The sequence below is a fragment of the Netta rufina genome, assembly GCF_964035555.1.
Source record: "Netta rufina genome assembly, chromosome: 5".
Taxonomy (NCBI): Eukaryota; Metazoa; Chordata; class Aves; order Anseriformes; family Anatidae; genus Netta; species Netta rufina.
Window position 1 is genome coordinate 20930529 of NC_140128.1, and position 26664 is coordinate 20957192.

Here is a 26664-nt window from a genome sequence, read left to right on the forward strand (position 1 = left end):
TAGCTTTACAAGAAAACTTCCTGGTGTAAACCACTGGCAGGCCTAATGGCTGTTAAGATGTTCATGCTTCTTGAGAAAGTACACTTGCGCATTACAGAGTAGGACTGAAGTGCCTTGAAAGAAGCAGTAAATGAACAGTACTTTTTAAATATTTATTCATTTTTACGTATACACAGTATGTATAAAAAAATATTTTTATTACATGTTGCTACCCGGAATAGGATCCTTGATTTATAAAGCACTTCACAGTCAGTGTCATCCACATCTCTAAGCAAGTCAGCATGACCCGTGTTTGTGGTTGAGACAAATTGTTATGCTGAGGAAGAAAAGAACAGTTTTATCTACCAGCAGCCTTGCATTTCTTTATATGTCATTTCATTTTGATCTCTATACAGAGATAAGTTATAAACTGTCTTAACTGTCTTTGTCTAGACTGTAGCTCTTACCTCCAAGCAGCAGCAATGAAAAAAAGAAAGGCTGTTTACATGTCTGGACCTGTAAACTATCCCTTTGAAATTCAGTAGCTGAACTTGTCTGTGTGGAAGTTAATGAACCTAAGTGACTTCAAGCTTCAAATGCAATTTTTGTTTTATTCACTTGTATATATTTACATTTTCTGCAAAAATAGTTTTAATCAATTTAGCCTTAATGAATCCTGAATTTACGCCACGCCAAGTCTTCTCTCTCTCAGATAATACGATTCACAAACAATGGCATAGGACCCTTAGGATTATGGCAGCCTGAAGTATATACAAAGAAGTAAATCAAGAAGCACGTGGAATTAGTTCTGATAAGAAGGAAGTCCTACTGTAAATGTCTCTCTACACTTGTGCTTTGTTAATTTACAATATAGAACATTTAAAGTTTGCTGTTCTGAAATAAAATGAAACAAGAAAATCAGAATGTAATAACTTCAAAGTTATTTTATTGACTTTGGTAATTAGTTACTTTTATTTCTCTAGACTACCCTTAATTTCAAACAAATTAATATATGGGATATAGCAATTATCCATCCAGCTGAATCAGAAAAATTAATATCAATCATCTTATACTAAATCCTAGTTTATGTTCAAGTCCTATTCTTGTTAAAATTATGAGGAACTTTGCCTCCAGCTATCAGTCAACTTCCCATTTTCTGAAATCAGGAGGATTGAAATGGAAAGGTTATGGCAAAACCCAGACATAGTATGATGACTTTGAAACCTTTACACCTTGGTCTTCTACCCACTGTTCTAGTAAGTGTAAGAATATTGTAGTGAAAGGGATATCACTTCTGGGACATCTTTCCCATTTAGCAAATATGATTGTGCAAATATCAACTGAGGCCATCTACAAAACAAGCTCATACTGATAATGAAAACACATCTGCAGCTTAAGGGTAACACTGATACAGATAGTCAAGCACCACAAGAGTTGTCTATGTTCCTCTTTAAGATCACCATTCATTCAAGAATGAAATTTCCATAGTTTGTCCAATATCCAGAAGTCATCATTAACAACAGCCATGCCCTCATCAACAAGAAACATTAGTTTATTATTCTTCAAAGTAGGAAGGACCTAATAAGTAAATTATAGTATTTATTTTTAGATAACCTGAGATTTAGAAAAGGGAAAAAAAAAAAAAAAAAAAAAAAAAAAAAAAAAAAAAAAAGCTGGCCTTCACAGCTATATCTCTGCTATTTTGCTATTTAATTTCCCAAATATTAACAACATTTTGAAAAACACATTTTTATATATACATATATAGGAGAACTGTGCATGGAGCACATTACAAGAACTTGATAACACAATGTCATCAAAACAAGTTTGCAGACAACTTGTCAGCATATCAGGACTCTTAAAATTCTAATACTGCCTATGATTCAAAATCCTGCCCTCCAAAAATATATTAACCAAACACTAATATTTTAAGTAGGACATAATGACCATTCTCACCCATTAATATAAACTAACTTCCAGCAAGAAAACGTACTAAAACCCGTATTGACTGTTTAGCTTCTTAGCAAAAGGCTGAAGGAAGCCATAATTCTTAATGACCAGAACAGTATCTCACCCTGAGATTGAAGCACAAACGTTAAAGATGGCAAAATTGCTCACTGTAATAACCCTTTCCCAAAACATCAGCCATACGTTCTTTTGAAGGTCAGTGTGAAGAAATTCTAAAATCTACCGTTTCTGTTTATCTTTCATTATTATTATTATTATTATTATTTTAAACAATATCAAATGGGATTTGGAAGATCAAAACAATTCAAAAAACCTCTCCTGAAGGTATTTGCAACTTGAATTTATAGAAATTATGCAGACTTAAATTAAAACCCAGGTAATAATCAAAACTGAACTTGACTCTCCAATTTTACGTTTTGTCTCTGAGACAAACATGCTGCAAAAACAGTAAAATCAGAAAAAATATATTAATTTCTGAGAAAGTTTCTTTACTTATCAACACATGCAAGAAATATGGGAAAGGAAATCCTACACTTGATAAGAGTGTATCTAACACATTCAAGGCAATTACATATCCATTGCATGTAAGAACTACTTGCACAGGAAAGTGCCAAATGATGAAAAGCAAAAGTAAATATCACTACGGATACAACAACAAATAAAACATGAATGAAGACAAAGAGATTGAGGAAAGAAAGGATGAAAAGAAGCACTTAGCAACGACTGAGCAGTAACAAGCAGCTTGCACACAGTGAGTCTGCTCTCCAGCATGAACACAAGACATCAGAATGGAGAAAAATAGCAGATTGCTTGTAATCACTCTTGACCCAAACTAAAATGATTATATAGATATAACCATGGAAGAAAGAAAGAAAAAGAAAAAGAAAAAAAAAAAAAAAAAAGAGCTTTCTAGTTCCTGTATGGAACAGAATAGATTCTAACTCCTACTTTAATGATACATTTAAACATCTGAAAAGCATTCAGAACCTGATAAGAAACGGGGCAATAACATTTATGTAGAAAGCCACTACTACACTTCCAGTGCTATGTACATTGGCTGTAGCAGAATTTTCCATTGCTTGAAACTATCACCAACAATGTTTAGGAGAAGACGACAGTGTGCACTACCATTATAGAGATAAAGGTTGTAACTTCCTTAGCCAGCAAAGTCTAATCAAGAGCAATTGGTAAATGATCCATGGGCAGCAAAACAGCAAAACTTAAAACCTTTTAAAAGGAGCGAGAAATTCTACCCAAACAGCAGTTGAAACAGTTGCCATAATCTATGGCTGGCTTCCCATTATTCTGGCACTTTGTACAAAACAACACACCAGTCAACAATTGCCCATCCATTGCCAACTTCTCCTTCAGGGAAGTCAAAAGGCTTTATCATCTTATTCCAATGCAAATCTTTGAAGAAAACCACCTTGTTTAACCAAAAATTCCTGAACTTTTCCTGTAGATGCAATTTCAAAAGAATGCAAAGGGAACAGACAGTTCTGAGCAGTCTAAGCATATTCTTCCAGACATTGCACACATGCAACTTTGTGAGCTGAGAAGAAGAATAAAACAAAGGGCCTTCGGAAAAGTTACAGCTCACAGAATATTTTGAAAAAGGTCTCCTAAAGGACTATAACAGTATTAAACAAGAGTGGATACTTCATTGGCCGCTGTTCATATATCACATTCAGTCTCCCTGTGAAGAGCTACAGAATTCAATGAGTTTCTAACAGATCACAACATATGGATGTAGGGACAAAATATTTTCTATTATTAATGCTATCTTCAGTATGTTTCCTGAAGCTTTACTGAACACAACTCTTCACAATATAGGTCAAAGTTTTCATCAAAGTAATGTAATTATAATCATACAGTGTCTATTTCTAATTATACTATGACCTATAAAAGTTAGCTGAGTAATGTCTCAGGGAATAGAGAAGACTGAGCATTAAGTTTCAACTACAAAAAAAGTTATAAAGTCCCCATCGACACAAGGGACACATGACATTGAAACATTTACACACAACAAACATCTTTTTCCTTTCAGAAGTGAATGACTTAAATTGTTTAAACAAAAGACTGCAATTGCAGAAAGTTCACATTATGTAGTACAAGGAGTGAAAGAGACCAAACACTTCTCTCAACATTCAGAAATCTACATCCATTGGGGAAAAGATCTGTCCATTTTACATGTTAGATTTACAGTGCACAGGAAATGAAACATTATTTCAAACCAAATACGTTTAGGTCATGCAATACTTTAGAATTTGAAAAACTATGGATTAAAAAACAAAAATTGCCTTTACTGATTAAAAATTCAAATGGATAGTTTATTGCTTTAGATATTTCCTATGTTTTGGAAAGCTTTTCACTTTAATGGTGGTCTTACCTCATTTATACTGGAGGGAGATTTTTCAGGTATCAGCTTTGCAAAAAAAATGACTGTCCCATTTCTTCTCCTCAGCTAAAGGAGTTACACACAACCAGCAATTCAGAAAAAAAGGGTCTGTTTACAAGACAGACATGTAAGCCACAGATGATATGCAACCCAATCCATCTTCAGTGCCGAGTCAACAGCTTTTGTTTTGCATGAAATATAGCAAATAATCTGCTGCCTCTACCTGAGCGACTGTGCAGATCAAGTTTAGGCCTGCCTGCTCTTTGCTTGCATGTTCGGAGCTACAGTCGCGATTTCTCAGCATCCAGCTCTGCTGTATGGCAGCTAACTGAAATTTCATCCCACACTTGTAGACTTGCAATTAGCAAGGTTATTTTAAGCAGTGACCTAAGTTCCAGCAGAATGCTCGTGGCATTATGACAGGAAGGAATCCAGTATGATATCGGTCACTTGGTAACCCCATAAAGCTGATCGCAGAGACAAACCAGCCTCTAATTCACAGGGTAAAAGTAAATATCTGCCCCCCAGCTTATTCTGATTTTCATTTTTAAGCTTCGACTAGGATGGAAATATTTACTGTGTTAATGTTAGGAAGTTTAGAATTTATTTTAGGACCTGGTAGATCATCTGCTTGGAACAAATGTATTAATAGGAAGTTATAACTTCCCCAATGGAGTGATTCATCACTTACAAAACAGAGACTGTTACTTTGGTAATGGTCACATTTGCAGGCATCACTTATTATGTTATGGATGGGAGGAGAAAACCACTTAAAGAGCTTAACTTATTACAACTGGACTCTTACCTTCCCCTCAGTTCTCTTGAAGAGGGCTCCCTCTTCTGTACAGGGCCTCAGCTTCCCCCCCATTTGCCCTGAATTCCTTCCAAATTCCCTAGCTGTCTAACTATTTCAAAGTCATGTCGAAAGGCTCAGTCATACCTCCACACCCTCATTTGCTGTTCATTCCCATTCCTCCCCCCGCTCCTTTCTTCTTTTTTGTTCCTGGATCAGCTTTCTTGCTCCCACCCGTTCTCATACTTCCAATAGTGGCAGATCTAACCTCACAGATGCAACCACGACAAACAGCTCCTCCGACCGTCCCAGATGACAGCTATAATAGTCAGCCAGCTTGTGCGCACGCACACAGGACAAGCTTTTCTAAAAGCACCACAAGCAGGAACACCATTAAGAGAAAAATTTCTTCTAAAGGAGATTGTAAATACACATGAGCTGCAGACAATCAAGAAGCATGGGTGGGTGAATAGAGTTAGGAGTGTGAGAATATTTTGTTTCAAGTTTTCCATTTATATAAATCTTCAGGGGGCGAAAAAATCTTATTTTAAATCAAAATTGTGTAAATAAACTTTTGAAGCACCTACCTGGAAAAAGTCAAGTGCTCAAAAGCAGCATAGCCTTTCTCTCCATGACACAGTTTATGTATGTAACTCATCACCCATGACCCAAAAAAATGGGTTTTACAGCCCAATATGTTTCTGTGATTTTCAAGTGGGATACAAGAGACCAAAAGTAAAATCTCTTTTGTACTCGGCTTTTACTGATTCACACATGTGCAGCTATGTGTGGAGTATATCATTACATTATTTCAGATAATATAATCGAGTCTAAATACCAGAATGGACATATTCAAACTTAATTTAAACTTCATTAACTAATATTTTCTTTATTACTAGTTTGCTCATAATTTCACCAAAATTTTCCCTGAGCACCCCCTACATCATCATAAATGAAAAGAGGAAAACAAGCAAGAAATAAACCAAAGCAAACAAAAGAGAAGTTCTAGCATGGCAGATTTTGCAGTCTGAGCATCATCATAATTTAATTCAAAATTCAAATCAATTTGAAAACAAACCTGTCCCAACTGCTGGTCCTATTGAATGTATCTGTACTTATTTAATGTCTTCAGAAAAAAATATGCACCTATGTGAGTCACAGAGAAGTAGCAGACTTTAAAATCCCCTTTTTGTTAAGAAAATACCAGTGAATAGTGCCTTTGGCATTTTAATTGCTGGCATTTAAACTGAGAATCACTGAGAAACTAAATCATTTTATTCTCTGCATATCTACCCTGTATCCTTTTGTTACAGCATATCTTCCTTCTGCACACAGCAAAAAAATGAAGGTTTAATCTATTCCTCCCTACATTTTCAAATTCTTTCTTTCAGAATCTAAGAAATTAAGAGTGGTGCTTAGGATGCACATGCTGGCTTCCTATTTATTCTTCTTTATTCTACTAAAGGAGTGCACGGAAAACAGATGAAGCTGCAGATCTCACCCACACTTTTCAAGCCGATTATCCTATTAAATATTCCTCAATGTGTTACCATTACAAAGTATGACTTGACATATTCAGAGATATATAATGTAATTGAAAGATGCTAAGTGGAGCCAGACTTTTCTGTTACAACATTTCATCACCCTCCTGAAAAACCAAAAGCTGAGTAAGGCTACTGCAGAGGAATGCTTTGTCTAAATTGCATTTCTAATACTTCACAGAGAATAAATAGCTAGACAAATGACAGTTTCAGCTTTTGCCCTGAAGGATTTAATCATGCGAAACTCTAAATATGGTCTTTCCTAGGAAATGAAAGGCTGGTTAAAACTGGTTTTCCCTCTCCTATTCCAACTGACTGATTGTCACATTCCAGACATTTCTAGGCAATAGGATTACATCATTCATTTTTATTTTTTTATTTTTTTAATGGAAACAGCTGGTACATCCAATATTCATGACCTTTAAGTTTTCAATATCAAGTTATTCAGCTGCTCTTTCAGTCCATCTGAGCTACAACGAAGTGAAACTGCACAAAAGGCCAAACAGTTTTATTTCACAGTTATGTGAATGCACATATTGTTCTAAGGTAAGAGAAAGAAAACAGAGCTTAGGGGAAACGCAACATATGAAAATCTTGGTCTTATCACTGCTTCAGCGGACTGCCAGTCCCTTATTCATCCCACACTGAAAATGAGTACACTATTTTGTTTTATAGTTCACATTGCTTCTTACTAGCATTTGATGTGCACAGCTGTAATGTTATGCGTGAATAATTCTTATAGGACTTCACAGAAGGAAAAAAAATAGAGAAAGCTCACATATTTTTAAGGCAGAGGGCCGAAATTTCTGAGGATATGTGCCAGCTCATATGGGCTGAACTTGGAAGCTCAAAAAAAAAGCTGTTTATTTTATCTCTTTTTATCGCTTTTTTTTTTTTTTTTTTTTTTGGCAGTGAAGGAAAACACGAGTACGTTTGGATAAAAGGATGAGTTTAGCATGTTTCCAAATTTAGAAAGATATTTAGACAGTCATTAACTTATCAAAGGAAGTTAAGCAAAATCCGTTACGGTCTACTTAATGTGTATGGGCATTTCTTCTGCTAAAATTTTATCATGCTGGAATACTTTATATTACCAGGATGTTGCTATATTGATGTCTGCACTTCTCCCAGAAAACTTGTTTTGTAATAATGCTTACTACAAAAGCCCATTTTGATTAAAATAAATTGTCAAATGTAAACAACACAGTTAAAGAACAATGCTATTAAAGAGAACGAGCTTGCCTTAGGGGCAGCCAGGGAGGATTGAGGTGATGACAACAGCAGTGGTCCAGTGGATTTGTGGGACTGAAATGACTCGTTCTTGCTCCTGATTTTGCTATCAGTTCATTTTGGACTTCAGTAAAAGTCCAGTTGCGTCTATCTGGTCTACACTATATCAAGTATTCAGTTGGGGGGGGGGAGCATGCTAACTCACGCTGTGTAAACAACTTAAAAATAGTGTGTAAAAACTACGAAGATATCATTTTTTCTAGTGGCCCCTGCAGAACTGGAGAAGCTGTAATTCTGTAACCTCTAAAGAAACTTGTCGGGTTATACAGGGGGCCCTCTGTTCAGGGGTATTTTTAAGTTGCACGCTGTCTCCCATTAACATCACAATCAGGCAGATATTTTTTTCATCTAAAGCATGGTAGAAATCTAATATTTCAAGGGAGTATCTGTACAAATATTTATAAATATCAGTATATACATAAATGCAGACATGCTTCCCTAAAGACTCTATATCAGCTTTACCATTGCATGACCAAGCATTTTATTTTGTAAAACTTATTATGGTAATTTAACACGTTATGAACATATTTTTTTTCAGACAAACTTTTAAAAAAAAAAAGCTTGCACATCACTATTGATTCTCCAAAGCTGTATGCATGTAATACCAACCCAGCTTTTTGCTTGGTTGGTTTTTGCCCCGGCAGCAGCTGCTCAGACATTCATTCATTCACTCAGCCGCCGGGAGCACCAGGTGGTGCTGCAACACAACCACAGCTGCGCCGTACTTTTCAGCTATTCCAACTCACTAAGCATTATCACTAAAGACTAGTACACAGAGGCTCTGCGTTTTCATGTTTTGCTTAATTTTTTACAGAAATTCTAGCCTTCTATGTCACCACATTCACTGTGTTCTCACAAATGTGATAAGAACAATAAATAAATAAATAAATAAATAAATAAATAAATAAAAGAATGTATATAACAAACGCAGTTAACTACACACAACATCAATATTATTTAAAATTTCTAATTCCTCTCCCTAAAAGAAAATCTTCCCAGACAATGAACCAAGGAGACAAATTACAAAGATTTTCCTACAATACTACATGAAATAAAACTCATACCTTGCAAAAGTAATTGCCCTAATGGGGGTATACTGCAAGAAAGCCAATTTAATCCTTTGTAGAAATAACAAGGTACGACATATAAGTGTGTTGTTTTCATGCTAAAAAGGCAAAAATTCAAATGTGTGCTACTAAATTCCACATTTAAGAGGTCCTATATAGTTAAAGAGTTACTCAGGAACACAAAAAACATCATCCATGTTTGCAAAACTGTGTCCCAATCACAGATTAACTATGCAGTTTACTATTACTAATATAGATGTTTACAGATGTACAGATGTTATAGATGTGACATTTTTGTTGTTCATTTTGGCACTGACAGGCAGACACCCACAAGCCAGGTGATATCCCAACTGCAAGAGTGAAGCCTACCAGCACAGAAGCTTGATGAAGGGAGGCCTTCAGAGTGGACTTGAATCATTCAGCAATTTCAGTATAATGGAAAATTCTGGATGAATTATTGCAGATTTCTAATATATATTTACTTCTTAACTGCCATTTTGCCCTACCAATATTAAGCTGCCACCTTTCTATAATTGTATTTCTTATTGAAGGACAGATTATTCACATGGCAAGGCAACAAAAGCCGCATCCATTCTGTTGAAATAACTGACCCTTGGTCTCTAATACGGGAAGATGCAAGACCATGCATAAAACCCCCATTAGAGTCCCATGAGTGGGCACAGGACAGCGTGAACACATGTCACTGCTGGCTAGCTGATATACTGCAGGGGCATACCACAATTGTACTAGGAACTCTTTGAAGCAGGATCAAATCTTACACCCTTAAAATCTGTGGTTTGGTTGGTTTTTGTTTGGTTGGTTTGTGTTTTTTTTTGTTTGTTTGTTTGTTTGTTTTTTCTTCCTTTTCTTTCAGCATACTGGAGAATGTATTAAAGATTTTAAAGTGAATTTCCTATTTATACTTCTATGGTCATAGAAAATGAACAAAATCAGACTTTACAAAAAAAAAAAAAAAAAAAAACACGCCTACTAGAATGAAATATGGCGCATGCACAGAGACTGGCATTGTCCTTCACTTCCCTGCTTCATTTCCAATGCAGTAAGCATTCCTTAAACACACGCTCTGGCAGGCTCTTGCCCTCTCCACAGAACATGGCATTGGTCCAGGTAAGGAAAGAAAGAAAACTGCTTTTTAAAATAGCAATTCAGCATGGTAGCAGATGACTCGGCAATGTGTTTCAGTGAAGGACAAGCAGGAAGATGAAATGAAAAAGGACAAGAATCAGATGGGAGTTTGGAAAGAGAAAAATCATGAGCACTTGGGGGGAAAAAAGGCAGAAAGAAAAAGAAAGAAGAAAGGAGAAGCTGTAAAATAAAGCTAGCAATGTGAAGAAACTATTTGGAACTTCAAAACTGAGCTGCTCCATGCTGGTCAACCTCTATGTATTCTTTTGAACAGAGGAAAAATCTCTTTCACCAGTTTCTAAGATACCTATACATAATGCGGGTTATTCCCTTGTAACTTTTCAAGTAACTGCTACAATAATTGAAACCTATTATGAACTTTATATTAATATCACATTGTCATTCCCATTCAATATCTTTTTCAGATCTCCTACATGGGACAACAGAGTAGCACAAGCCATACAATTAAGACCTGGTACAAAATTCACAGATCAGTCATGTATATTTTGACTATAAAACTGAGAACAGTGGATTAAATTGCAGTGGAGATCACCATGAAGTCAGAAAAAAAGGGGGGGGGGGGGGGGCAGGGAGGAGAAAGGGAGAGAAAGAAAAAGAGGAATAGATATAGAGAAAATATATTGTAATTGTTTCACTGGTAATTAGGATCAAGAAAATCTGGAACAGATTTGAGTCAGGAAAGCTATCCTTTCAGATCTCAGATAAAAGCAAAAGCATTTAATTTAAATTGTAATGCAGTAAAAGCATGGTTTCAGCATTTCTTACTTATTCTACCTCATGTTTGAAAAATAATATAGCATTGTCAATACTTTGGGTTTCTTTGAAGGAAAACAATGCTATTCATACCTAGAGATGCAATATTCCTTTTGAGAAAACAGACTGGCTCCTTTCCCTTGTATGCTATTTTCTTTCTTAATCCTGCATTACTCCTTCATGTGGAAGTGCTGGCTGATATTCGTAAACAGTGTGGATACTTAAACTACTCTTTGAAGAGATTATATTTGTGTGCATCATACATGAGAATTCATATCAGGTTACACACATTTACAGGTTACACACTGTGTAATGTTTGCTGATTCAACACAATGTACCGAAATTATCCATTGCAAGATACAATGCTAGCCCTATACCTAGAAAAATAGGTATTGAAGGGGTCCCTGTACCTCCTAATGCAAATGAGAATAAATGTGTAATAAACTGTTCTGTCTCCACCATGAAAACAGGCATCTGAACTTTCAGAAAGTCCCTATAAATGCTGTATGAAAGAATTCCCGATGACCTCACCAAAGAAATATTTTCTCCCGAGGTTTCATTCCATCTCTAAGCACCACCATATGAACATTTTCACAAGCACAGCAAATGCAGCTATTGGCCCTTCTTGGCGGGGACGGGGTGGGGGTACAGCATCTACATGCTCTGCAAGGAACCATTTGTCTCAGATCATTTCCTAACCCGAGTGCACGCCCCTCTAGTGTGCGCCCCTCTGAAGGAGCGCCTTGCTTCTTCAGTCCTTAGCAAGCCAATCCTCCGCTTGCTCTGGTGCACATCTGTGCTGATTGTGGTGGTTTTACCGTGCTGGGCAGCTAACCCCCACAACCGCTCTCTCACTCCCCCTCCTCATCTAAAAGAGCTCTTGATCTTTCCACTGAATCATCTTTTTCTTTGAAATTCTTAAACCTTATGTTTGAAGTCACCTTATCTTCATTATTTACTTGCAAATGTAACAATTACATGGCAAAAAGGATATTCAAAACACAAGATAGCTTAAAAGGTATCACGCACAGGCAAGTTTTACTGCACTGTCCTCGGGAATATCCCTCCTCCTTTTGTCCTGAGTCTCACAATATGTGATGATAGTCTTAAGTGCCTAGACTGTAAAATTTATGTATTACCCCCAAAATCCTACACTTATTTTTTCTACCCCTGCTTGTTTCTTAAAAATATAGCCTCAAAATAACTGTTGAATAGCAAGTAAGAATATTAAGTTTAGTATTTCAGTTCTGTGATTATAGAGCATAGCTGGCTACTGATTGTACAAACTTCCATTTAATGATTTTGTATCCTAGCTGCTGGACAGCGTTGGGATATAGTGACGAATTCCAGACGTGCTTCTCACAGAAGGTGATGGAGTGGTCTATGAACCATTCTGCTCATCCTGGACAGTTTAATAGCTTTGAAAAAAAAAAAAAAAAGAAAGAAAGAAAGAAAGAAAGAAAGAAAAAAAAAATACAATACTGTCCCTACTATTCTGGGAGATATTTGGGTAATTTTAGCATATCTAAAGGTACAATATAACATCGCTCCTCAAGTCAATTCTTGCTTCCCAAAGGACACTAACAATATTCCATCATGTCAGATGTTTTTCTTCTGTCAGTGTGCTAAATAGATGCATAGACATAGAATAGCTCTCAATAGCTATGGAGAGCAAGAGACCAGTTATTGAATTACAGTTCAGCTTGTGGCCAATGGCAAGCACAGAGCTCTTACAAATACACATGGACTAAATGATGTATTATGGTGAGTTGTAACACAGTAGATCAAACAGTTTAGGATGGATAAATCAGAAGAATCTTGGATGAGGAATAAGCGGATATACAAATACTGAGGTAGTGATAGCACTAAATTTCTTTTATGGTATTGTAAGCATGCTATATATACACACACACATGCATTTATGCACATATGTCCTTATACATATGTTAATTAGAACATATTTCAGACTGTCCAATCATAATCATATTGGAAATACAAATATAAAATCCATTTCCTATAATATAAATTATAGTAAAATCTGAAGAACCTATACCACAGAAAGATTACTTGCTTTCTTGCTTTTTAAATGTTTGAATTCATTAAGTCAGTATGCTGTAACGTGATTCAAGTCCCATTTGAAGTTTTTAACTACTGATAGGGCAGATACAGCTGTGGGGCTAACTAAGGAGAAAAGGATCAATAAATTTTACTGAAAGGTGCAAAATGTGTATTCTCAGACAGTGCAGATTATAAGAAGTATGGGCACTCCTCAATGGGAAGGGGAAGTCAGGATGCATTAACAGATTCAGCAGATCTTCTGTTTCATGAGAACTTATAAAAGGTCTGTCAGAATTTTGGAGTACTACAACATCTAATGCAGTGCTGCTTTAGGCCTTCTGCATTACACGTGTTTCCCAAAAAGAAATGGAAACATCTCCAAAAAAATGTGTTCCACCTTTTGAAATGCAAGGCCTAGAATTACAACTGCCTCCACAAAAGCTATTGTCTTCCTCCAGGGAGCCCTTCACAGAAAGAGGAGAATGCATTCATAAAGGTTTAACAGATGGAACCCATAAATATGAATTCTCCCTTTGCTCCCCATTTCTGCTCATTCCATTGTAAATGGTTCTGTTCCTGTTCAAAGCAAAAGCTTGTTCCTCTGTCTCTGATTCTGCACAACATCAATAGAGATAGTTACATGAAATGCAATCAAATCTTTTGCACAAACACATGTAACACTGGTAACACTTCTTTACCCACAACTCAGGGAAGCATAAAACAATCCAAGAAAGATAATCTAGTTTGTCTTTACAACCTTTTTGACAAAGTGGCACTGCCAGTCAGATGCAAGCCTGAAGCTACGCTCTCAGCCAGCAGTGCAGCCCAGCTATATTTGTCAGATACAGACAACGGGCCAAGGTCTGGAGCAATCTAGGGAAAACCTAAGGAAAACTCAGGGCTCGGCACAGTTCCCAGGCTGTCCCAGGGAGGCAGATCAGGAGTGGGCAAGGCCATGCCAAGTGCAGCTCAATCCCCTGGAAGGTACCTCACACCCAAGTCAGTTACGGGATGGGAGCTGTGTCAGAGAAATGGGAAAACAGCTGATGCTGTGGATAGAAAATGTGGGAAATGGGGCACACTAAGAGTATTTCTATCTTTAGGACAACAGCTAAATTATAAATATAAGCACAGCTATACAGACATGGCACTTACTTTCTCCAAGAAAATGCACACCTTGTTGCTGTGCTTGCTTGCTTATCAACTGTGAGAATTTACTTGACTTGCAAAGAAATCACGTAAGTTCACAGAAGATTCACTCTTAACCAGTAAACCAGTTAACCAGTAAAGGGATTCTGAGGAAGAATTCATCCAATGCAAGAGGCAAGTACTAAAGGATATTTAGAAACTACAAACTTGTGGAATTTGTTTTTGCTTCTTACTGAAATTCAAGTGTTATTTTACTGACATTCAGACAGCAATCGTGCCATAACCCAAAATTTCTTTCAACTCTCTCACTATAAAAGCTCATCAGGCAATTTTGACAATAATAAAGCAAACAAAAGAATCCCTTACATTTTGTGCATCTTTCTGTGTCTGTTCTTTGACTACTATCTTAAGTCATATTATAGTTTTTACATACCTATTATAAGGGACACGTAACTATAAATTGAAAAAGAAACAAACCCCACCAGTATAGCAATTGATAAGAAATACGTCCACAAAGCCTACAAAAATATGCAAAGTAAAAAACCATGTGTAAACATAATAGTTCACAATGTGGATCAGAACCAGATGCATGTTATAAAACATAACAATATCCTTCCTTCTAAGCTATATATAGGCTCAAACTAACCCCCGAGAAATAAAACACCAGGAGGATTTATGTGGCACTGCTTTTTGTATGTTGAAGCATATATACAAATATATAATTACATAAATATATATATTTATAAAATCAATTCTTTCAACAGTCACAGGTACTCTAATAAAAATTCTCATTGGCATTCTTACTTTCAAGTAAGAACAATGATATAATGTCACTGATTTAACTTAAAAAGCTGACTTTAACTCTCACTCATACCTTCAAAATAATATTTTTTTTTCCTGCCAAGTCTGGACATCAGTAGCGTAATTTTCATCACATCTATGTGTACTAAGCAACAAAATACACTCCCCAGCAAACATTTTCATTAATTCATTTGCATGATGAGTTAAGATACAAAATTTCTCATCATACTGAAAAGCATTTATATCATTACATCCAGTAAACATTTGTGTTTGAGTCAGATTAGAATAGAGACTAGAGAAGACTAATAGGTAACATCTGTGCAGAAATTTGATATTTACTGTAATATTTCTCCAGAGACCACTGGCAGAGTACATTAGCTCATGTTTCTAAAGCCTGTGTTAGTGCAGTTTAATGTAGGAGCAATATGAAGTGAGAAGAGGGAGAAATAATCATTATACTTGGTCAAAGTGCACTTCCATGCATTTGTGCATTGCTGAAGTCTAAACCAGAAGTTCTGGAATACATATATATTTCAGAAGTGTAGACATCTCAATGGGAGTAAACTTTGTGGGGTTTTTATTGCTGTTGTTGGAGGGAGTTTGTTTGCTTTTGTTGTGTTTTGGGGTTCTTTATTTAGAACTAGGAACTTGTTTCTGGACTCAGATTTGCACCAGTCCTGGCAAGTCTGCACAGCTTTGCACTTAATTTCTAAACCTAGCATCTAGCAAATAGACATTTATATTTACTTGAACATCATTTTCACCTTGAAGGCACTGACCCAGTAGGTGAGTCAAGAGCATGCCAAACACCTCCAGCATTGTGCTCTGTAAAGAATAGAACATTGGCTTCTGCTTGTTTGATAGTACGCAGCCAATGAGAAACAATTTTGAGGGATGCAGAAGTGGTTTTGTTTTTCCTAAGGCAGAAGAGAATTTAGCCTAAAATTTACAAAGACAAGATGAATCTTATTAAATAAAAAAAAAAAAAAAAAAAAAAAAAGGACGTGTGATATTACTGTAGTAAAGCATGTTAAGAATGTAGTGAATAAGTCACATCTTTTTATTAAAAATGTCAATCTGAGCAAGACTGTAGAAATGCTATATTGTAAGGCTTCTAAACAGTGAAATTATTTGATGAAATAGATTTTGAGAAACTCAGATTTATTTCTGGTACTCCAGGTTTTCCATTTTGGCTTTTTCCCAAAAAGGAATACACTGGACACATATGGCAAAATAATATATATAATAGCTACATAATATTATGTATATATATATAGGCACAAAACTACTCAGATAATAAGAAAAGCTAATAAAACCACCTGATGTTCACGTACCAGTGGAATATTTTAAATGTTTATTGAAATATATTCCACTGGTAATGTTCTATACAGATAAATTTATTACCAGTCACCATACTTTCATAAGCAAACTTGTTTTTGATTTGCAGCCAGTCAGGTAGCATATTTCTGCATGTGCTGTATTTATATTAAGCCATCTGGCTAAAAAAAATAAACAAACTCACATCTGCAATTACTTAGATTGTAATCCACAAAGACTCTGTCAAATCTTTGGAATCTCTATGCATAAAGCGCAGCATAACACATGATATGCTTATAGTGAAATCACTATTTATTTGGTGTTTAAGTGCTTCAAAAACATATGATCTGTCAACAGATGAGATTTTGGGTTGGGTTTTGAAAAGGAAAATTGAGGAATAAGAGCAAGGTAATTTTATACATGTTTTCCTTGAAGTGATTTATCTAAGGCAGAAGTATACATAGACAACTAAGATCTAAAACATTATTACCAAACTTGCCAAAAGGAAGTCCCTGACACTCAGAACCCTGAATGTGTACTACACCTGCAGCTAGCACTTTATTTTTGTATCTGAAGTTAATAAGGAACTTGAAGATTCTGAATAATTTCCTAATTGCTTCAAATTTTCAGTGGACATCCAAGTCAACTATTTTAAGAAAATGCTCTAATAAATTCTTCAGTGAATTTGGTTTTTACTTATGTCTGTTGAGAGTATGAAGAATTTCCTTCCCCCTAAGCATTGAGCTGAAACATTTGAGCTCTTTCAAACTTTAAACTTCACAGGTGAATGTTTTCTGAGAAGCTTATAGCTTTAACAGGATTAGAGACTGAAATTAGTTATTACTTACAAAGCGTTATTATTTGAAAAGAGTCCTTTTGAGATACAGTCTCAGACATTTAGAACTTGTTAACTAGTTGAGAATAAATGAAGCTACCTTTTCCCTACAGGTATGGACCACTTTCACTTTAGGAGTTTTTGATATGGGCATTAAATCCTCACACTAGCTGTAGACTATCTAAAATAGTTCTTCGAAACAAAATCATATCAGAAACACTTATCATATTGCACAGAGGAGCCTTGAATGTTTATTTTTGTTATCTGAATTTCATTTCAGTGAAGTTTACCTAATTTTATTTCATATGCAACATAAGGTGACACCTTTACAAAATTAATGCCAAAATCAACAAATTACCATTCCACTTGCTCTCACCCTATTTTCTAGACCTGAGAGTCCACAAATAACAACACTGCCATGCATTTATGAGCAACAACTTGTTGCTCCTCAGATCTAAATACAATAACCTCCAGTGAGCAACAAGTCATACTTTATAGCTAAATGTTTATTTCTACAGGCATTAATACTAACATCACACATGGAAGGTATAAGTCTGTCAGAGAAATCTGTTTCATAAACCGCAGCTGCTAAACACACCAAGAAATCTCAAGAATCAATCTGTGCAGTTGCGAGTTATTATTTTCTATCATCTCCTTTTGAATAACTACTCTCATAAATTTGCATACCAAAATTCACTTGAAGTACCAGGGTCATATCTTGCCTACAAGCAAAACAGCTGAACTTCGTTGCTGTCAGCCTCTGCAATTAAGGTTTTATTTTCATTTCTCTCTTGTGGCAAACTTCTGTCCATCCACATAAAGCATTTCACACAGCATTTCCATTAGGAGCTTCATATACACACCTTTCTATAAAGATTGTCACTAACATTTTCTGTGAACGTTTGCAAAGTGTCAGTTATGGTAACATGAAGAGGCTTACTGCCTCTCCAAGTTTGCTTACAATATACAGAGGTGTCTTTAAGTACAGAGACGAGGACATAGCACCCTTGGTTAAAGGTGGTTTGGCACAGCCAAAGACCATATAGCTGCAGCAGCAAGGTATGCTGTCACAAGCCTCAGAATAATGCAGCCACTGATAATCATCAAACTCAGACTCAGAAAAGTAATTTGGTCCAGCCTTCAGCATTTATTCAATAAAAGCAGAAATACTTAGTATCACGTAGGCAAAGCCTTCTGACTTTAAGTGGAGGAGATGAGAAAGACAGACCTACAGTACCCTGGGTTTCACATTTTTGCAGAATGTTTGTAATAGAATGAAAAAAAAAAAAAAAAAAGGAATTACTCACTGCAGCTACATTAGAAACCAATATCCTTTAATACCTTGCTTTGGTAATTCTTTATACTCTTATCCAAGGTTTAAGTATGAAGAGAAAGGCAAATACAAATTATTTGTCTCTGTAAAGGTGGAAAAAGAGGTGGCAAAATGAAAATGGCTATGTGCTATTTGACCTCCATTCCAAGTTCATGAAAGTCATGTTGTGAGGAGTCAGGAGGAAAGTCAGAAGATCCACTCAAGATATGTTTGAGGCTGTCCTGGGTATCCTGGAGAAAGATGACTGAAGTCCCTTTACTCAGAAAGAGAGAAAAGAGCCATGTCCTCCAAATATCTAAAGTCATAATCAGCACAAAATGCTATGCTATATGCTATGCTTATATGTCAACAGAAGATACGTGGTTCAGACTTGTAAGTCACAACGTGGCAGTGGAGTACTTTACTCCACAATAAAAAGCTAGTACTTTACTCCACAGTAAAAAGCTATTTGACATCAGAAATACATAATTTTATCATCCAAAATGATACTTCATGCAAAATGAGAGGTTTTCCAGAGCCACAGATAAAAAGCAATAATCAGTGAGATGAAATGCTAGAATCCTCCCTGAGAGGGTTAAGGAATATACAGTAAAACAGAAGAATGAGACAGATCCAAGTCAGGCCTCAGAAGGATTCCAAGAAGGAATTTACTGTAAAAGCAAACATTCAGAATAAAAAAGCCAAATGGATCACAAAAGCATCTCAGCAGGTTAACACATTACAAGGGCAAAGAGTGGGCTCTTCTAGATTAGCTTGTAGTAAAAACCAGGGCTTTTTTCATCTATTTTACAACTATTTCCAATTGTTAAGAGCTTCAATGAATGTGTTAGAGAGATGTAAATGCATCCTAGCACAGCTTGAGTTAAGACTGATGACCAGATAAATGGCTAATATAAGGCATTCCAGACCCCGGAGAGTTATGATTCATGCATCTAGTGTAATGAAGCACTCATGTGAAGCTGAGCTTTCCAGGAAATTTCCCAAGGGAATGACATAAGACAAGCCTCCCACTCACGATGCTCGGCTAGTTCTGAGAGAGAGCATTGCAAAAGGGAGAGAATCAAGTATTTTCAAAGGAGTGGCGATGGCTAATAGAGTTCTACGTCATACAGCAAGACAAGAGACTGGCAGCAAAGACCCAAACAAGCCACAGGAAACAGAGCTCCTGATTACAAAAAGAGTACAAGCACAGACAGATCTGCATCGTGAACCCAGAGCAAGCCTTCACAAAAGTAAGATTATCTGTTTGCTGAGCAATTTTTCCAGCGAATAACATGAGGCTCCTATGGGCTCAATCGTCAAGCCAGCCCATCATCACCATGAGCCAACTGACAGCCAGAGGGAGGAAATCAACTTTAAGCACCTGAAACAAATAGAAAACAGCATGAAAATGCAATTGCACCTCTGCTGGCTGAGGAAAACAAACAATGAAAAAATTGTCTTGCTGTCACATTACAGTGAGGAAAAAAAAAAAAAAAAAAAAAAAGACATTCAGAAGCTGTTATATTACAGACTTCTACCCTGAGTCAATATCATTTGTTTCTGTCTTTGATTTGGACCGAAGAGTAGAGATAAGGCTTATTCAATCCGCAGATGACAGCGATGCGTGTGCTGGGTAGAGATGCTTCTGGAACACACCAGAAGGTTTGGAACTGAAAAAGACACAGACAAGAGAAATGGTGTGGGGAGATTTAAAAGGGAAAAAAAAATTTGAAAAAAAAAAAAGATAAAAAAAATAGCCATACAAAGGTAAAAGTTCTACAAGTAAAATAGTACAGATAAAATAGATAAGAGATGAGAAAGCCTTAGTGCAGCAAAGGAGTTTGGGAGTTACGATGAATCACAAGCTGAACACGAATCAACCATCTTCTGCTGCTGTGAAAGAAGTAAATACTAAATCGGGACACATCATCTGAAAGATGTGTGAAATACTTTTTCAGTCTACTCAGCAGTAGCAAAGCCTCACACTAAGCCCTGTGTCCAGTCTAGGCACATCATTTCCAGAAGGACCCAGATGAGTTGGAAGGAATCCCTCATGGAGAAGTGAGAATTATCATAGCATACGATATGCTATGCTATGTATATAGCATAAAGGTTATATATTTTATATATAAAGGTTATATATTTTTTTCAGTACTAGAATAGAAAAATACAGTTAGAAAGGACCTACAAATATTGAATCCAACTCCCTGAGCACAAAAGCTGAAGCATGTTACTAAAGACGTTCCAAATGCCCCTTGAACACCATTCTTTCAACCCAAGCCACAGATCAAGAACTCAGTATTCTGGGTGTTGTGCAAGCACAAAATGATAAGACATAAGCCATAAAGCGCAAATAGAAAATATATTTTTAAAAATCTAGAAATCTAGAGGGAACATAGCAATGCTTATGAATGTTATGTAAAACCTCCTAAAAGGCTGAAACATTTTAAATGTTATATTTTTAAAGCAAGGTCTGGAGGTCAAGCTGGACAAAAAAAAACAAAACAAAAACAAACAAACAAACAAAAAAAACTAGTGATTTATATATTTAAATAAGTATAAAATGAAAGATTACAGGAAAAAAAAAAAAAAAAAAAAAGGGCTTTTCACTTCAGATGCTAGAACTGACCACAAAACAAAATGAGATGGTCTCCTGTAACCACACAGTGTAAAACCTAGGAAAGCTGGATCTAACCTGCCCTGGGGTAGGTTCGCAAATTAGGAACGTCCCTTCACCAAGTCTGTAATAGAGCACTTTTTTTTTTTTACTAGTGATACTATAAAAAGACTTTTACATGCATATTTATGCTGATATTTCCACCTTTATATGTACACATATACATATTGATGTGTATGATGTTAGTACTTTGCCCAGGTTACAACATGAAGAATTGATAAAGCTGATCTGCTGGTCATAATCCTACCATACAAAAGGAATCTTATATTGCTGTTAAATTTAGTAACATTATATTGTAAATGTATTAATTTCGTATGTTTGTATAATTGCTTTAATTCAATTTGCTCAAATACGAATTATGAAAAACAGTTAAGTAATTTTAAAATCAGTTGTGTGAAGTATTTTGTTTCTCTGGTTGTGATTTCTAGAACAACAAAGGAGCCTAGAGAAGATAGCTTTTATTTCATGTTATGTTTACAATTATAACTGTCAATTATCTTTAGGTGCAATGAGATAATTGCATTCACGTTGACCACTCTTTCCTCTTCCAAACATGTCACTTGTTTCCAACACAGCTCAGATTATTGTATTGTTACATTTATCACATACACTTGAGACTCTACTACAAAAATCCTTTAGCTAAAGCCCTAGAAATAATGCTTAATATCAATATCAGTTCATTATGTGTTGTAATATAGGAGGATACAAAGACGACAAAACAATTGAATTGAAATATATCTGAAGTCCGAATAAAAGCAATTCCAGAAGCATTTGTTTTTTTTTAAGTTTTATTTCTTTCTTGCCTGTCCACAGGCAAGCAGCTTACATGTATTCCTAATGTCTTCAAGAATTTTTGAGCTTTTTACTACTAGCTCAGATGATTTTTTTTAAATCTACTACTACTTACATTACTCTTTGAATAATTAAAAAAATATATCAAATATTTCAAAAGTATCTTAAAATGCAATCATTATCTTGCACACACAAAGATACATGCACATATAAAAATGCAGAAGGGCAGCACTTCCCCATAAAACCAGGGTCCATACACAGGCTGACAGCCCCACCGCCAGCCCCCTAGCCCAGCTGATAGCCCACATAACCGAACATAATTGAGATTGTTTCACATTGTCCTTTTTTACGATTGCATTATCCAGATATCGTCCTAATCCCAAACAATCCCTAGGTGCTACAGCAATTGTTTTCACAGCTTAATATGTATATATTATGAACTACCATTGGCTCCTACTACTTCACAAACTCTAAAAAGGAGAAAACTATGAGGAATGGTCTTCATTCAATGACCTCTATTTGGAAATAAAACATTTTACCGGAAGTATGAAGGTGAATTGTATGTACAGAGCATTCCCATTTTGCCAGCAGGCATAGCTCAGTCCTGCTTGTGCCCTGAGCTGGCCCGAAGCTGTGTGCAAATGCCATCCACAAGCATTCCCACTCTTCAGTTTCAGCTCAGCACTGATTTGGCCACAAGCAATCCCAGATCAGCATGGCAGTATCCAGCAAGATCTTTTATGTCTGCTTGCATTATGTAAAAAGCACATTCTCTAAGAGGCTACTGCATGTTGGGGATATAGGCTAGCACAGGTTCAAAGGCTAGCAAAGTTTACCCCAAATTTTTCAGAAAAATGGCAGGATCTTAACCACCTTTGGTTATGACTGATTACAGTACAATTGCTCTGTGGTGAGCACTCATATAGAGTTGTATTTTAAGATATCCTAAAGCCCCAGTCCTAAAATAAACATAAATAAAATACCATTGCGCTGAGTATGAAGGAAAACTATGTTCGCATAAACAGGGCTCAGAATGCAGGACTCTGAAGACAGCTCAGTCTGAAGAGATAATATTTGCTTGCTATTTTTGGAGGTTGTTTGCTGCCTTCAAAAGCATGCTTAATGTACTGCAGCAAACCAAGCCTTGCAAACAAACATGCGCAAACAGTCCTGGAGAATATTTGATTGAATTTCACCTTGAACTTCTATAAAATGTTTAAAGATTCAACACTGAGTTTTAAATTTGCAACCCAGACAGCAATAATTACTTAAACAGACTTGATTTCAGTGAATTGGTGCAATGAATATTGTTGCTCTTCTGCTTTACACAGAATATTTATTCTTTTCATTTTATTTTATTTTTTGACAAAGTCCAGTCTTGCTAATGGGTTTTCTTGTTGGGAAAAAAAAAAAAAAAAAAGGATTGATTTATTGACTATGACTATTCAGGTCTTATTGCTTCATATTTCTTCAAGACTCAGAGATTTAAAAAATCTACACATCTACCACTTTGTATGTAGTCCCACCTGAGTTCAGTTGTGAATGTAACCTTTACATGACTGAGAGGCCAGACATTAGACCCTATCCTACTGCCTTTGAAACTACATTTAGTTTTCAAATGAGCAGCCATGTTTATTGGGACACAGATTTGGGCAGTTTAGGGATTGAAGCCCATTAAAATCAGCGGGAATGTTTCTGGGCATTTTCAAAATTTCCAGTCAGATAACCTTTAGTGCTGTATTAGCTGTTCTCAGAGTTTGAACATGTTAATTTACATGGTTATGACTGCTGAATTAAGTGATAAGTAAATTACATTGAAAAAAAAAAAAATCTGAGAATGATACAGCTTCTATTATCTTCCTGAAATTAATTTATTTACTTTTTAGCACAGGCTGTCAGACACGTTATAGCAATCACAAAAAGGCCTTTTGTTTACTTTGCCAATAGCAAAACTACGGCAACCACCTTCATGGAAGTCTGCAATAAAAAATTCAACCTACCTTTAGCTGTACTAGATGCACATCCACATGTTTACTATCTGAGTCCTGCTGGACAGAGTAAGTCAGATCCCTGACTCTTTCAGATGTCATCCGAAGCCATGTCTCAATTTCTGGCAAATGGAGAACAATCTTCCAATCAGCACCGGTGTGTAGAGGAGGTGGCTTGTCATACTGCTGGCCAGAATCAAGCTCCTTCATGACATCCTCTTGGCCCTCTCTGTCAACTGTAGGAGTCATGTTTATAAGCATGGGAGATGCATCAGATGGCACGGGATCCAGGTCTTGTGTTCTCATTGGAGACAGTGCTACATCCATGGCTAACATGGGAAGATCTAAACCATAATTCTTTCCAACATAGCTGCAAAGATAAAAAGAAAAGAGAGTGCTGCTATGAGACCATATGTGCCATGAAAATGTTCACAAGACAAGGAGTAAATGGCAACGTGTGAGGTATCATACTTCATAAACTCTTCACCCTGTCTTCATCATATTAGAACTTTAGGAATAAATAGATTTTTCAAGTTATCTTCCACAATTTGAACAAACAACTTCTTTAAAAAGAATAACAATATTTTGTTTCTCTCACTACTGCAGACAATCACCTTGGAAATTACAGCTTTCATTAATGAGAAGTGTGCTGATTTTCTACAACTGCAACATAAGTAAACAGTCTGAATATTGACAAAGCTAGCAGAACTTTGCAGAACACCATAAGTTAATAAAAGTCTCATATTTGTAAACTAGCATTTATTAGAACATATTCCTTGGACTGAAATTTGTAATTAAACACAAAATATCTCAAGTTTATGGAAATCTTTTCCTAATTGCCTACTCAACTATTGGTCCCATACAACAAACATTTTTAAGGCAAATTTGAGACAACTATTCTACACATCTGCTTTATGTGTTGTAGGTATATTTTAGTTCTGATATTTAAGTCCTTGTAGTTTTGTTAGATTAACAACTGTTGCAATAAGCAACAACTCTCTATTAAAATTTTATAGATAAGAATTCCATTGTGTCAAAATACATACCTAAAATTAAGAAGTCTTTTCATAGAAGTGGCTTTATTAAAGCCCCAAATCTGTGTATTCAATATACACGTATGATATGCACTGGAAAAAGTAAATAAGGAAATGTTTTCCTTTATTCCTCTTCCTCTGTATTGTCTAGCTACATATAGCACAGAAGGCCACAATAAAACCTATGTCCAAGAAAAAAAAAAAACGCGCAATAGCACAGAACCAGGTTTGGAACTAAGTACCTAAGGCATTATAAAAACTTTCATATAGTAGGAGGTGTAATTTTACCTAACTTTGGAGAGATTCAAGTTTGATACATGCCTGCCTTTGATACACAACTTCACTAAATCATATACCAGCACTTACTTGCTTCTTCAATACTTTGCAACACTAACCTGTATTCAGTAAGTCAACTTCAAGAGGATTAAGAAGAACAAATCCTTTTAAAGTCACTTTTCTTTGTTTTAGCCAGTACATGTTAGAAATACTTCTACATTTTAACAACCTTTTGATAGTATTTCCTTTCCATCATGCTAATGCTGCAAAACAAAAGAACTCAGTTATGCAGATATTACTTTGGGCAGCATTCCAAGTTTTTACGGTTTTACTTTTTTTTTTTTTTTTCCTCTATAAAGACTGCAGTTTAGTTTTTTGACATAACAGCAATAACATAGCAAAAAAGAGACCAGTGCCTTTCACTACTAAATCTACTACACTGTAACTACCAAATGTAACCACTACATTTCAGGTAGACTCTCAATATCCAGTCTATTCTTGCAGGCAGTGTGTACCAAAAAAAAAAAAAAAAGATGAGAGAGAGACATTTACTGATCATTTGTTTTTATTTCCTATCCTGCTACTACTTAGTAAATTATCTTTTGCACATCTACCACCCGCTCAAAACAATATTTGGAAGTGCTATCAAGCTGTTAAATATTAATTTGGCACATCAGAACAAAAATTTCTGTCAGTGCAATCAAAGATTGCAATCACTCTCAGTGCCTGCTGCACAATTTTCAACACTTCTAGCTCAATTTTTCACATACTTTAGAATTAGATGGTGTCAAATAGAAAGCTCTGCAGCAAGACTCTATGTAATTAACATTTCAGGATACTGAGCATTTCTCACATTCATCTCTTTCCACCACCTGTTTTTCAATTTGAACACTGTTGCCATACATTCTCAAAATATATTGCTAGACAAATAAATCGAATTGAAAACATTTTCTTTTAGTTACCACTGCTCACAGCCCAGTTTTATAGCACGTAAATCAACTGTTCCAAGAGCCAATAATATCATGATTTTAAGCATATTATTCACATGATTTCCTCCTCCCAAAGAATGACATTTTGGTCAAGCACACATGGTCTCTATTTCTGCATGTTCACCATCAACAAATTAAACAGGCCCATCAACAAAATAGTTGCTACTGAATTGCTAAATGATGCAGAAATACAGGAAGTGCAGCACTTGCTTTGTAGTTTGCCCACACAAAAAAATATGGTGCTTTGTGAGAGTTTTTCAACATGACTCAGCTCTCGTAAGGACATTACAGCAATTAGCAAACAGAAATTAAAACATGCTCCTGCAGAAGCAAACGAAAGCTAGCCCATGCTGCATGCAGAGCATAGCTCTAGCTTTGATATGCTGAGATCGCAATTAGCAACCATCTGGAACCTGCTGACCTGTTTTTGTTACGATCTGCTTGATTCTGTATACTGGCTCTCCAGCATTACAGCTA

At 35.9% G+C, this 26664-nt stretch overlaps 1 protein-coding gene across 4 annotated transcripts in view; it reads right to left on the minus strand.

The window, feature by feature from the left end:
- The window catches only part of AKAP6 (A-kinase anchoring protein 6), a gene marked incomplete at its 5' end in the record, with an annotated part of 224730 nt that extends 200506 nt beyond the window's left edge, over positions 1-24224 (minus strand). For 3 of the 4 annotated variants that reach the window (XM_084287751.1, XM_084287749.1, XM_084287750.1), the window contains one exon: positions 23901-24224. In XM_084287751.1, the coding sequence (XP_084143877.1) occupies positions 23901-24224 (324 nt within the window). The remainder of the gene's footprint in view (positions 1-23900) is intronic. The other variant, XM_084287752.1, reaches the window with a different exon arrangement.
- Between the last annotated feature and the right edge of the window lie 2440 nt (positions 24225-26664).